The sequence below is a fragment of the Phodopus roborovskii genome, unplaced genomic scaffold (assembly GCF_943737965.1).
Source record: "Phodopus roborovskii unplaced genomic scaffold, PHOROB, whole genome shotgun sequence".
NCBI lineage: Eukaryota > Metazoa > Chordata > Mammalia > Rodentia > Cricetidae > Phodopus > Phodopus roborovskii.
This window is the reverse complement of record NW_026126447.1, coordinates 22,608,636-22,622,918: the sequence shown is the minus strand read 5'-3', so window position 1 is coordinate 22,622,918 and position 14,283 is coordinate 22,608,636. Positions and strand designations below refer to the sequence as shown.

Here is a 14,283-nt window from a genome sequence, read left to right as displayed (position 1 = left end):
GATGGCTCACCCGGCCTGGGCCGGAAAATAAGCGGCCTCCCCTAGAATCCCCTTATTCCTAATCCTAACATTGTGTTCCTGAATCTTGGACTCATCTGGGTCAGAAGATGCCAATTCATAATGACTCTCTATAGCCACCAGCCTGTTTGCTAAGTTAGTGTGGTGTGAACTGGGCTCTAAATTAGAAACAGATTTGAATTTAAAAGGAGCATCTTGACTTCTAGGAATGCAAACTGAGACGCCACTTGTGTGTTTGAAAACCATGTCATCAAACAGCAGCCTCAAGCACCCTAAAGGACAATTCAGCTGATGAAACCTATCAGCAGCAACTCGGGGCCCTCTGCCTGGACCAAGCTTTAGGCTGTCCACACAAAACCAACCGCTGTTCTAAGTAATAAGCAATGCCAAAGCCAACAGTGTTGTCAGCTGGACATTAACCTTGCCAAATGGAGTATCCACATATTTCTCAGTTCTTCCTTCTAAAATTTCTGGATCATCCAAGCCTGTTCCACCAATTATTCCAATCTAAGGGAGAAAAGAGAAGAAAGAAGGTTGTCATATCTGGCCATGCTTCATTTTAAACAAATATATTTATCCATATTCATAGGCCCTTTCCCATTCCTACCAAGCCCCAAAAGAAAACGATTCTGAAAGTGATTAACAGTAAACACTTAAAAGCCCTCTATTAAAAAGAAATAAAGAATCAAAAGAAAACAAAAAACAAAACAAAACAAACAAACAAACAAAAAACCAAAAACCAAAACCCAATAGTCTTCTAGACTTTAGAAAAAGCCAAACACAGTCCACTGTTGTGGACCAGATCACATTTACTCCAGCTGAATTACTAATAGAGTTACTTTTAGGTTAGAAACTGAGCCCAAATGTGGTTGCAGAAAGATCTTTCTGACCAAGGTTGTTTCTCTACCACATTTACTGTGGAGTAAAGAAAGCTTGATACAGAACTTAGGTCTGTTTATTTGGCAATGGTTTCTTTTCACTACACCGTGTTAGAAAACAAGAAATTTCCTTTTTATGCCACCAGTCACAGACATGGAAGGGAATGCAGGTAAAAGACGAGGGACATGACAAGCCCTCGCTGATGCATATACTTACCAAATCAAACGGCTTTTTGTGTGTACACATATACAGTGTACAGTATTTCATATACTACCTAGTTCAAATTGCCATAAAAATAAGCAATGTATACACACAGAGTAGACAGTTGTTCATATACTGCATAATCTAAACACTTATAAAAATAAGCGATTGATTCAAACGTAGTTTTAATTTTTAGGCTCAAACATTTTATTTTCGTTTCCTGAGATTATCCAGAAATCCTTGTTCTTGGAAAAGTAGAGAAAGAAACCTAATTTTTGAAGAGTTGATCTAGGGTCGCCGAGATGGCTCAGCAGTTAAGAGGATTCCCAGCAAACACCCGGTGGCTCACTACTGTCTGTAAAACTACAACAGTTCCAGGAGATCTGACACCTTCTTTTGGCTTCTGAGGACAATGTACACATATGGTATACAGACACATGTGCAGGCAAAACACCAACACACATAAAAAAATAAATCTTATAAGAACCGAGTTGATCTAATTTGAAGTCAGGAAATAAACAAGAGCAAAAACAAAGACAAACAGTAAAGTCTTGACATTAAAAATTAAGCAACATGGTGCTGGAGAGATGGATCAGAGGTCAAGAGCACTGGCTGCTCTTCCAGAGGTCCCGAGTTCAATTCCCAGCAACCACATGGTGGCTCACAACCACCTATAATGAGATCTGGTGTTCCCTTCTGGCATGTAGGCACAACACTACATACATAATAAATAAATAGTTTTTTAAAAATTAAGCAACATTATCATTAGGAACTTTCTCCTGTGGAAAGATACAGGAAATAGAATTTAAACCCATCAATAGATGCCTATGATGTGGGGTTTCAGGGAGAAACTTCATAGAAAACAACTTTAGCAGTTTTTAAAATGAAAATGTGCAAACGCATTGTCACGGAATCAAATTCCCTGACTTCAGAGAATAAAGTTCCAAAGCAAAGAATTTGTGGGATTTTGCTGTAAGAATGGCTGACTTACACTTCCTGGTGGCTAAGACAGCTGACATTGGTGCTACCTTGTGGCAGGCACAATACTGAAATTACAAAGGTTTTGTATTTTATATCACCTCTACAGGTATGACCTAATCAACACAGTCATTTCAAATCAAACACTAAAATTACTTAAATTCTTCAGTTCGGCTGGTGAACTTTAGATATCTGGGCTAGAAAGAATAGCATATGAAATGACCATCACTAGACTCTTCGGGAATTTACCTACCTGATGCACAAAGGAATCAAAGAGGCATCAGGACCAAAAGCGCAAGGTTGTCTTCAGGTCTATAGAGAGTTTGAGGCCAGCCTGAGCCACACAACATGAAACAAATCCCCCCCCCCAAAAAAGGAATAAAAACAAAAGACTTCAGACCTTTTATTTATGACCACTTTGTTGTTCCATTATTTCAGGATGTTCCCTGGGCCAAAAGCATCTCAGATTCTGACTCAACCCTGAGCCTTCAGGCTTGAATGCAAAGCAGATCTCATTTAGTTTTGCAATCAGCCTCAGAATGCAGACAGGCCAGTAGAGCATGAGAGAAGCAGTTGGGACAAGGTAATTCCTGAAATTCACACTCCCTTAGTTCCCACCTTGAACTTCAGTCCAAATCCTTGTGGCTGCCTTACAAAGTTGGCAACTCAACCCTCTGCAAGCAGCGACAGTACTTCAACGGCAGCAAACGGACCAGGAAGCTACAGCAGTCTACAGGAAAGCCCATCCTGTCTTGCAGCCGGCTCACATTGTTATTGGGAACCTACACCTGACACAGAACCAAAGAAGCAACTGAATACCACTGCCACCAGGAAATGGAACCTGGAGGATGGAGGCCTGCAGTGTCAGTATGTGGACAATGTCGCCACCTGCTGGTTGTACAGGCAAAGTACGGCTTGATGAAGCTCCCAAGCACAGCTTAGAGCTGAGTGGGTTCATGGGCCTCCTTGTATCTGATTTCCACAGCCACTCTCTTAGTCAGGCCCTACTTACAGTGTTAGCCCCACTGTACAAAAGAGAAACACCATGTGACAACTCTCAGTATCCTCTGGGGCCTTTCAGGAGCTCAGTCTACTAGGATATAAAGAAACTGGTTCCTTTGGCCATGTCAACCGTTTGCTCAAGGTGACACAGCACACTACAGAACACACTACACAGCCTCTGGATAGCCAGGTGAGCATCTAAGGCAGTGGTTCTCAACTTTCCCAATTCTGCGAATCTTTAATACAGTTCCTCATGCTATAGTGACCCCTGACCATGAAACTGTTTCCATTGCTACTTCATAACTGTAGTCTTGCTACTGTTATGAATCATAATGTAAATAATTTCATAGGCAACACTGGTTGAGAACCACTGATCTAAGGAGCTCATTGACAGCCCTACCCACATTCAGGAATCAGGAAGACTCTGCCAGGTCCCAAGTCCAGGCAACTCTAGAATGCCTAAAAAAAAAAAATGGGTTCAAGGGCTGAGTTAGAGTTGAAGGGTCAACTCGGTACACCCTGGAAGTCTTCACTACATGAAACAAGGTTCTGAAACAGGGATACATCATTCTCCCCAATTTTCTACCACAAAAGAAGCCGGCTTCCAGCGAGACTGAAGGTAACCACTATGGCACCTTACTTCCCTGCACCTGAAACAGATGTTACCTACCCAATCTGTCTCAAGGTTGGGAAGGTGCCTGCTATTTCCTCTCTATGCACTCTCTGGTACCTAAAAGCCAGGGACTTCACCAACCCCACTTGGTCTCTGGAGCCATCCTTCTGAGCCCTGGATTCCCTGCCTCACAAATGTCCCCAGATGCACTCTCAAATGCCAAAGACAGAGGAGCCCAGGACAGGAAGATGGATGGCTTTTGAGTACATCAAGCTCAAGATGAGGAAAGCTAGCCAGGAGGAATCGGGCACAGTCTGTCATCTGGTGTTTCAGTCCTGCAGCTCTGGTTACTACCAACACATGGCAGGTACTGCTGACTGAAGCCTTCACCACGGAGCCAACCTGGCTATGTGTGTGGTCATGTAGGATCCCACAGAACCCAGGAGGCCCAGATTCATGGGGACAAAGAGGCCAAATGCCCCAGTCTGGGAAGTTTGTACAAAACCTGTACTATGAACCAAAGGGACCATGTCATGGGTAGCTCTACCTCTGACAACATATACCCTAAGTAAGTGTCCTTCACAGGGATGCTTATGGGCCACATTGGATGTTGTGATGCTCAGTACTCGTGACTGTTTTTGGAGACAGGGTCTAACCTAAAAAACAAAAACCAAACAACAACAAAGCAAACACACTGGTGCACTTACAAGCCACAGAAGAAAGACCGTGAAAAGTCCCAGAAAGAGGCCACTCCCATTTTAAAAGTTCTAAAATGATGGAACGATCAAAACTTGTGGATTATAAAGTGAAGCATTTATCTAATTTTTCTTAATCATTGAAAAGCAGGAGTCAGATATTGGGGCGAGAAACTAAATGATCAGAGAAGCTGTGGCTAAGCCATCCGTGACTTCCTACCTCTTCTGTTCCTTCCCCCAAAAGGGCAGAGATCCTCTCTAAGTCCTGTCTTACTACTTCCTCAATCCTCCAAAACCTCTCCGGTTAGTTTTGGTTGGCTAGTTCCGCTCTGTGATTCAAAGCAAACTTTATTGTCAGAATGCAATCAGATTATCACAACAGTAAATAGCTGGAATGCTGCAGATCCAGAGTCCAATCTTAGGTGATGCTTTTGGTTCTCTGGCCCACCCATGTCTTATCTAACACCCTAGCTACTGGCAGGAGAAACCTTCTGGAATCTCTGAATTTAGCAGACCACTAAGTTCTACCAGCTAAAAGCTAAGAATGTCAGAGAATCTGAGACTTCCTGCCCTGGTTGCTGTAAGCTATCCCATTCAAGCTCCTGCCAAAGCATTTACGAATGCCTCGATTTCTGCCTTCATTCTATTCTGTAACAAAATAAACTTCACAAAACATTTTCTTTGCGTAACTTAAATCCTAGGGTACAACTCTTTTTGGCTCAAATGGTTCATATTCTCTTTGAGGTTTTTATAAAATTAATTAATTATATTTATTTTTTGGTCAAAACATGTGGAAAGTGGCCATTCAAGAAGGGTTATCATAGAAATAAGAACCAACCCTTTTGGCATGCTATCTGTGATAACTAGCCTTCAGTACTGTGAGGTAGTCTGTTGCTCAGGCTTCCCAGCCTACTGAGCTCTGTTGAGGCCATCCTAGTAACCTAATGCAGGTGTTACAATCAGAGAAGTGTGGTGGCTTGGAAGATAAGAAAAGCCAAGACTTAAATGTCACAGTCTCTAGATTCCCTGACAACATACATTTCACGCCTGAAATTGACTTAGTTTCTGAGGAGCATTTTCTTCAAAACTCATCGTATTTTCCTTTGCTTGTGGAACAAGGCAAGATACAGCCCAAGTTCCTCGCTACTCAGCTGACCATTATCAGTAGCCCCAACTGCCAAAGCCCCAAACTGCAGAGGATCTGATTAATGGGCAAGGCATACATTGTACTCAAAGCTTGTATGGTTCCACTTGAAACAAAAATGTCTAAAATGTGAGCTAATTGAGTATGGCCGGCTGTATAATGACCCCTTTGCTAGCTCGTCAGCCAGCTTTCTGGCCCTGGGAGACAAATGTGAGAAAAACCAATCTTAAAGAAAAGTTTACTTTGGCTCCTAGGTTTAGTCTGGCCCCATGGCTGGGTGAGGCAGAGCATCTAGGTGTAGAGGACAGAGTCAAACTGCTCAAATCATAGCAAGGAAGCAAAATTGGAAGGAAGGTGTGCAGCTCCAATGCCCTCATGAACACCATGCCTTACATGCCTTAACTTCCAGAACAAGGCTGGCCTCCTGTGTGTACAATCTCCCGACAGGACAACAGGCTGTGACCATTAGCATGTGGTTTCTAAAGGGGTATTTAGGATTCAAACTAGAACAGCCCCCTCCTCACATTTATACCCCAACCCCAGAACCTATAAATGCTATTCCATGAAAGTAAATTGAAATGAGATGGGAGACTATCCTGGACTATTTGGATGGGTCATAAAAGGACTCCAGTTGGTTGTGATAACAGGAAATTAAGAGGGAGAAGGTCATGTGATGATGGAGGATGTGGGCCTATAGGGCTAGTAGAGTGTTTTGTAAAGCTAGAGTCAAGCCAATGAATCCTTCCTTCCTACTGAGATCCTGCAAGAGGAGCCAGCCCTACTGACTTCTTGCTCTAAGACTCGTTTTGGACTCGTGGCCCCTAGAACTATGAGAATACACTGGTGCCTGAAGGCGTTCAGTTTGAACTAATTCTTGTTGCAGCCATAGAGAACGAATACAATGAGAAAGAACCATGTCCACACTTTCCAATGCTTCCTGACGTAAGTGCTGCAAAAGCCAGGGGACATCTAATATCCTGGGCTGGTTAGATTCATGGTTCAGCAGGACTGACCCAGGACTCTGCATTTCCAACAAGGTACCAGATGAGGCGGATGCACTGTACACTTTGAAAACCACTGAGGCACAGTTCAGAATAGTTATAACCATAGCTAAGGATCTGGGGACCACCACATTACAAGTATGTATATTGTCTGTTTCCTCAACTTTTCCTTCGTGGTTCAGGTTTTTAATTAGCCTGTAGAACTTGTATGGAAATCAAATGTACTACTGCATTATATCAATTCCTGTTCCATACTCTACCACTCCTAGCAAAATACACAGAACCAAACGTAACTTCCTCTAGGCAACTCGGGTCCCCCATTTCCTTGCTCCCCCCCCCCCACCAATGAGGGGTATTTTACCCCTCTTCATCAGGCAATCTCTCAGTCAGTGGCCTGAGGGGTTTTTAATGAAATATGAAATAGCTTTCCTAGGGACAGTTGATATTATACAATACATGTGGCTTCCACAGGGTCAGGGGAGGAGGTACTATCAGCCCTTTGTAAGGAGGGGATGAGGGTGCATTCTCTGTACTGCAAAGCTTAGGATAATCCTACAGAAGAACTATGCCAACCATGCTTGAGACAGCCCAAAGGAGAGGTTTAAAGGCCATCTTCCAAACCAGGACATCTTTACCTGCCTTACTACCACTATCTGAAGTCAACTAGTGACCTGCAGTGGGACCATAGTCCCTCACTATCACTCTAACATGATTAACATTATTCCCTAATCTCCCAGAGTAGAAACTAGTCAGGGGCATTACAGATCCCTGAAGCAGCTTTCCAAATACCCACCTCTCTGGATGCCAAAGGTTTGCTTTGCTGTCTGTACAGCCAAGCACCCACCAGTCCATGGCTGAAGCTAGACAATGTTCCCCTGAAGTCTTCCTGGACAATGCCAGATATTAATCTATGGCCTGACTCCACCCATTGCTGCTTCTTGGGGCATGAACACATAAAGGAACCATTAAGATAATGGAGACAACTGGGCCCCAAACGCAGAAGCATTAAACAGCTACCTTGTTACCACAGTAAAGGAGCCCCTCATACCTCATGCTTTAGCCCCTAATCACAAATGTATCAGCAGAAGGAATCTTGTATTTATTATCCTTGCTTTTGTTTGGAAAGGATTCCTCCTCAGCACCTTTGGGATTGGAAGTGATACACAGAAACCACCCTTTCCCTCTTGCTATACTCCCCACATCTTACCTCTACTCTGCCTGCAGAGCCTCGCTACTTCAATGGCTGCCAGCCCAGACTGGAGCACAAGTGCCATGGCTTCTGGCCAGATGTAGTCCTGCACCCAGAACAGGCCATTCTGTACAGTTCAGCCAGGCAATCACTTCAAAATATAAACCACACACTACCTCTCTATTCAGAATCCTTAAATGGCTTCCAAAGCATTTAGAACCAAATCCAAATTCATTTCTTTCTTTCTTCCTTTTTGGAATTGGGTCTTAATATGCAGCTACAGCTGATCAGGAACTTACTACGCCGCAGACCAAGCTGGCTTCAAACTCAGAGATCTGCCTGTGCTTGCCTCTGCCTCCGGGGTGCTGGGTTTAAAGGCGTGTGCAAGTCCAAATCTTTACCATGGTTTATATCCCGAAGACCCACATCCCGCTAATTCTCAGAATCATAAGCACAGCCATCGTGTTCAGTTCTTCTTTCCCTGGCCTTCCTAAGTCCTAGCTGATCACCATAACCTCTGGTTCTTTATCACAATTTTAACCACTAACCTCTCTTCAACATGCTCAAGCTGCTATAATAAGATCAAGACTTAACAAACTTATTTCTCATAATCAGCAGGCCCCAAGGTGAATTCAGTGCCTGGGAGAGCCTGCTCTTTGGTTCACAGATGGTCTCTTAGATAACAGAACCAGGTGGCTGTCGAAGCCCAACCCCTTAACAACGATGCTATTATGGAAACTCTAGGATCATCACCTCCAACCAACCCCTCTCAAACAACCACACTGGGGCCAGAACTTAAAAACCTGAAGGCCTTTCCAGCCCCCTTCCATGACTCTTACTAGTCCACAGATATTAGTCTCCCAGCTCCAATACAAGACAAACTTAGAGACATTGTCTCACTCAATTATGTATTTACAGAGCTTGGCAGGTCTTCCATGAAGTATTTTTGGATGGGTTTCTACCAGCAGACAGCTAGATTTCATTCAGATGCCGAATATTATACTGCCCATACAAAACCAGAGGCTTTCCATCTGTATGCTCTATTTGTATCTCTTAAATCGAGGTTATCGATTTGAAGCACAAGCCCCTGGTAATATTTCCATTTTACAAAGGAAGGCACTCGGGCTGTCATTAATGGAACAAGAACTGAGCTAGGTGTGCAGTATGTTACTGTGTTTAAATCTAACAACTCTCTGAGTTAGTTGTGATTAGCCCTAAGAGGACACTGATAGAAAGAGGTAGGCAGGTAGCATTGGAATAGAAGGCCAGGCTCTCAACACCAATGTGGGAATATTCCTACTGCTGTGCCTAATCAAACTGATGCTTCTCAATAACAGATGAAATGGCACAGTGAGTCAGGCAGCATGCCACTGGCCAGACACAAATGTGCCTCCTACACCCATACTTGAAAATGCCCAGTGGTTTTTGGAGAGGTGGCCCCTGCATGCATATAGCCCACTCTCTCTATTTCCTAAGGTAGGACGCCCTCTTCACTCACACAGTAAAACAACAGAGACCATGTTTCAGGTCTGAGAAATGTCTCACATCTACTTGATGAGAAGGCCAGGTTTAAGGTCTGTCATTATTTAGCCCCTGTATGTTGTGGGATATCCAATCACATTGTGAAGTAAAAGCAACCTTGGGTCAGGAGGTGGAGCCAGCAACTAGTTGACAGAAAGTAATCACAGAGTCAGAGGGAACCTGGAAGAGGAAGAAGTAGTAGGATGGGACTTTGAGGTAGAGCCTGGAGATCTATTTCAGAGACACTGGCTAAAAGGGAAGGTTGGCTAATTGCTCTTCAACTTCTCTGAGCTAGCTGGTTTGCATCCCAGCCTCTGACTCCTGAGTCTTTCTGGTAAACAGAACAATGGAGATTTAGTTAAAAACCACATTTGGTGGCAGCAGCAAGAGGGGTCATAAAAGTCCTGCTGTGGTGGGCCAGTGACTGCTGAGTTCCCAATAATGGCTGAAACTGCAGTTTCAGCAGACACTTGAGTTGACCTCTCGGCCTTAGCTTTACATCTGTAAGAACACCATCACCAGATGTTATGAACAGACATGTGTGTGCAGAGGTCAGAAATTGACACCAAGTGCCTCCCTCAGTTAACTGTAATCTCCTTCAGTGAGGCAGGCATTCTCACTGAACTGGGAGCTCATCATTTGGCTAGGCCAGCCACTCTTCAAGCTCCAAGAGTCTGCCCATGCCTGCCTTCCTAGCAACCAGCCTCCCCCTTCCCCTACATGGGTGCTGAGTCCAAATTCATACTCTCACACTTGGTAGCACTCTAGAGCACGTCACTCTCCAGCTTTAAGATTTGCTCTGGATGCAGGTACTTCATATTTTCTAGATAAGATGTTGCTTGAGCCATTTGTGGACTATGGGGTGGGCATCATGAGTTCTCAATAGCAATGCTCTCTCATCTGTCCCAGTCTCAAGAAGAGCAATCAGCAGGCATATTCCTAGCACCATTTATATCTCTAAGTTTTATTTTAGAAGCTTGCCAAGATTAAAAAAAAATACACATCATTCAATATTTACATAGCTCTTTCTTCTCTTACATTTAAGTGTACCACATTCAGGGAAACTTGTGTGTCAGGCTGAATGCTAACCAGATTAAAGCAAATTCCTTCTATTGTGATATGCTGGTCTCTGCATGGATAGTACTATCCCATTTGGACTAAGTGAATGAGAAGTACTAGCCATTCTGTACCTGGCGAAGTTTCTTGGATTCTAATCGCCAAGATAGGCCTTCTTTGGTCATGGTCAAATGATGAAATTTGGCCCCCACCTAATATGATGTTAAGGGAAAGGTGTAAAGTCTTATAATACCTCTGGAAATAATTATCTCCACTCCTAAGAATTCAATTATGCCCAATACAGACATAATTCTAGCCTTCCCAGGCTACACTATAGTAAAAATTCCCACTTCATAAATACGTGTCATATACATTGCCTATGAAGAGCCTTTCTGCATAGTCCCCGCTGTCTGGAGGCTTTCTATAAATATAACAATCCTTTTCAAAATGCTCCCCCCTCAAAAAAAAAAAAAAAAAAAGTTGGGCAGTAAGCCTGTATCCTCATCCCCTCCTCTTTTTTTTGAGTGGTTCACGAAGCCCTGCAAGGCTCCAGTATAGAAAGCCCAGGTTGGCTGCACACTAACTGCAGAGATTTGCCTCTTTCAAGGGAATCAAACGGCGCTGCGGGGAATCTAAAGAGAGAAACCAGTGCCAGAAATTCCTAACTAAGTTAACTGAGTTCTTGGCTAATAATAAATAGCCTAGAAAGATTTAGCCCTTTCCACCAGTTTTCCTCTTCGATTCCACTCTTTATCCTTCAATCAGGATGTATTTAAAAGACCCACAGGAGGCTCACAACGACTCTAAGAACTTATGCTCTCTTCTGGCCAGCGGTTCCCTGCGTACAAGAATCCCTTGTGTCGAGCTCTCTAGGGACCCAAGGCCTGAGAAAATAACTCTAACTTTCAAGGTTGCAAAGCAGTTTAAAGACAGAGGCCTCCGGGCATGGAGCGGCCCTAACCTGAGGTCTGCACTCCTTTTCAGTGTTTAGAAAAGTCTTGGAGCACTCACACCTCTGCGCTACCGGGGTAAAACAAAGCAAAGGGAAATCTAAGTTCCGAGCGCGGTGGTGGCGCGGTGGTGGGGTGGGGTAGAGGACGGAGAGGAGAGAAACAGCGTGCAAAAGAGCAAGTGAACAGCTCTCCCACGTGGGCCGAGTCAAGAGAGCGGAAGCGAGAGTCCAGCAAGGCAGGAGGGAGCAGCGCAGCAGCTGGGCCACGTGTCAGCTCCCGCCTGGAGCATCTCCAGAGGGGAGTGGTACTGAGGAAGGTTGGCAGCGGGGAGCAACTCACCCATCGCCCCCCACCAGAGCACCGGCTACCACCGTGAGGCCCGGGATGCAGATGAATTCAAAGGCTGAGGACATTGGAGTATGCTGGGGGCTAGTGCCGCGCCGCTGCACCCCTCCGCCGTGCGCAGGTGGGGGGGGGGACACAGCCGGGAGGCGCGGCCGCTGCGGAAGGGCGAGTAGAAACCCGGCAGGGCCGGCCCATCTGTAGCCTGTAGGGTGATCTCACCTTCACTGGCGCGCAGGCGGCACCCGAGGCCATGTCTGCACCGGGGAAGTCGTCTACGAGCAGGAGCGCTGGACCGGGAGGAGACTGCGGGGCCGGCGCAGCGCGGGAGTGAGCAGTGCGGGGGCCCGCGGACCCTGGCTCCTCCTCTTCCTCCCGGAGAGCGCGGGATTGGCTGCTCTCCTGTCACCCTCCTCCTCCTCAAATCAGGTTCCCGCCTCTCGACCCTTCTGCGGACTTTTCGGTTTCTCAGTGACTCTCCTGTCTTGCCGCGTGATGGCGGGTCCATGATCAAGGTAGAAATGAAGCCACTTAGGATGTGCTTGGCACTTTGTCTTTTAACTCTTTTATAATAAGAACTTCGTGATGTGGCGCAATACTTCCAGCTCTGCACCGAATTGGCTGCCTCGGTGGCCAGGGCTGTGAAACCAGGCCCTGCCGCATTCCAGCCAGGCTTTTGGGTGGGCGAAGGCAGGCTGAAAGGGTGCTAGCCGAGATTCCCGCCCCCTGCGTTCTGATTTACAAACTGGTTTATTCATCTTCAGTGTGGCGGGAGGCTTTTTAAGGAAATAGGACTCTGCCCAACACTCAGCCTGCTACCACCATGCAAGGGGCATTTTAAATGCTTCCTACAATGCCTAGTGGTGCAGATTTGTAATCCCAGTCACTCCTGATATTGAAGCAGCAGTATGGCAAATTCAAAGCCTGACTTGGCTACAGAGTGAGTTCAAGGCCACCATGAGCTATAGTGAGCGCCCATCTCAAAAACTAAAAAGAGGACTTGGTTTTTAGCCCAGCACTGGAGTGTTTAGCATCTAGGGAGGTCCTAGCTTCAATTCCCCAGTCCAATGAAACAAAACAAAAATCAAAATAAAACTTCCAATGCCAAGACATCATACAATACAGCAGGGTTCAGAGTCAGGACCTGTGTCTCCATGATGCAATACTAGCAGTACCCTCTCTGATCTCAGTGCCCTTTCCCTGGATGCTCACTCATTCTCAGAGGCCCATCCCTTTTCCACTAAGATTCATCACAGCCTTTGATGGACTAAACTGTCCCAAACAAAGTGCTGGGAGGCAGCTATCATTTTTTTAAGCTTAATTTCATTATTTACGTGTGTGTGTATGTGTGTGTGTGTGTGTGTGTGTGTCTGTCTGTCTGTCTGTCTGTCTGTCTGTGGAATCCAGCTTGCAACTGGAGTTACAGGCAATAGTGAACAACCTGATATAGGTACACTGGAAATCAAATTCACCTCTGCAAAAGCAGTAGGCGCTCCTAACTCCTGAACCATCTCTTCAACCTTGTATGATAGCTATCTTAAGGGTGGTCCCTGAGATATACAAATGCTACAAATTATTCTGTGGTTGGGAGTCAAGGAAGGAAATACTGTCTTCTTCCTTTTATCAGTGTTAGTTGAAGTTCCCAGAGAAAAAGTACCACCTCTATAATATTCTACAAGGCTGATTGACTAGTCAGAACTTTGGTGACTGGAGAGTGGGACAGTTGGAGGTTCTGAGCCAAATTATTCTGGGCTGTCTTGAATCCACTAAGTAGTATTTATTGCCTAACTTTATGTGTGCCTTAACATCATAATTTGCCTATTGGGTAAATAGTTTTGGAATGTACTAAGCTAGTTCCACCAACCCCACAGCTAAGAATCATCAGCTAGTATATGCAGACTTTCTTGCTTTTCAATTCACCTATGTGGTATTTTCACAAATGCATCCAAAGTGACATCCTTTAAGATTTTCTTTGTTCTGCCCCTATGAAAACTTAGTGAAACTTACTGTCCTGGAATGTGATATTTGGGTTAAAATAAGTCTGTGTTCCCTGCCATGGCCACTCATCTTGGATCCAAAATAAATCCTCATACTCACTATGAGGTGAGAGCTGGTGTTTGTGTCAGTAGTAAGGCAACAGCTGTGCAATTCCATTCACAGCATCTCCATCTTCTGTGAATATAGATACTTCCTGAAGCTATGAAGACTCACTCTTTATCATTATTTGCTCTGAGTATAAGTTTTCTCAAAATATAAAGCTCCCCCCCCCCCCCCCGTTACAATCACCCTACTTTAGGTTATAAGATGCAATGGAAAACTGGGTGTGGTGGTGTCAGTTTGTGATTCTAGCATTCAGAAGGCAGAGGCAGGAGGGCTGTCAGTTTGAGGCCAGCCTGAGCAATATAGTGGGACACTGCCTCAGAAGCTAAAAAACTAAAACATAACAGCAAAAGGAATATGAAAGATTAGGTCAAGATAGGGTGGTGAGATGGCTCAGTGGGTAAAGGAGCTTGTTGCCAAGCCTGATGGCCTGCATTTGATATCAGAACCCACATAGTGGAGAAGAGAACCAACTCTACACATTGTTCTCTGACCTCCTCATGCATGCTTGAAGGCATGTACACACACACACACACACACACACACACACACACACACACACACACACAAAGTAAATAAATTTACTTACGG

At 44.9% G+C, this 14,283-nt stretch overlaps 1 protein-coding gene across 1 annotated transcript in view; it reads right to left on the bottom strand.

Moving 5' to 3' along the window:
• Window positions 1-11,939, bottom strand: part of Mtap (methylthioadenosine phosphorylase) — a 36,775-nt gene extending 24,836 nt beyond the window's left edge. Inside the window, exons 1-2 of the mRNA XM_051188157.1 lie at window positions 11,815-11,939; window positions 439-525 (exon numbers count right to left, since the gene is read on the bottom strand). Of these exons, the coding sequence (XP_051044114.1) occupies window positions 439-525; window positions 11,815-11,847 (120 nt within the window). The 5' untranslated portion in view covers window positions 11,848-11,939. The remainder of the gene's footprint in view (window positions 1-438; window positions 526-11,814) is intronic.
• Window positions 11,940-14,283: the final 2,344 nt, after the last annotated feature.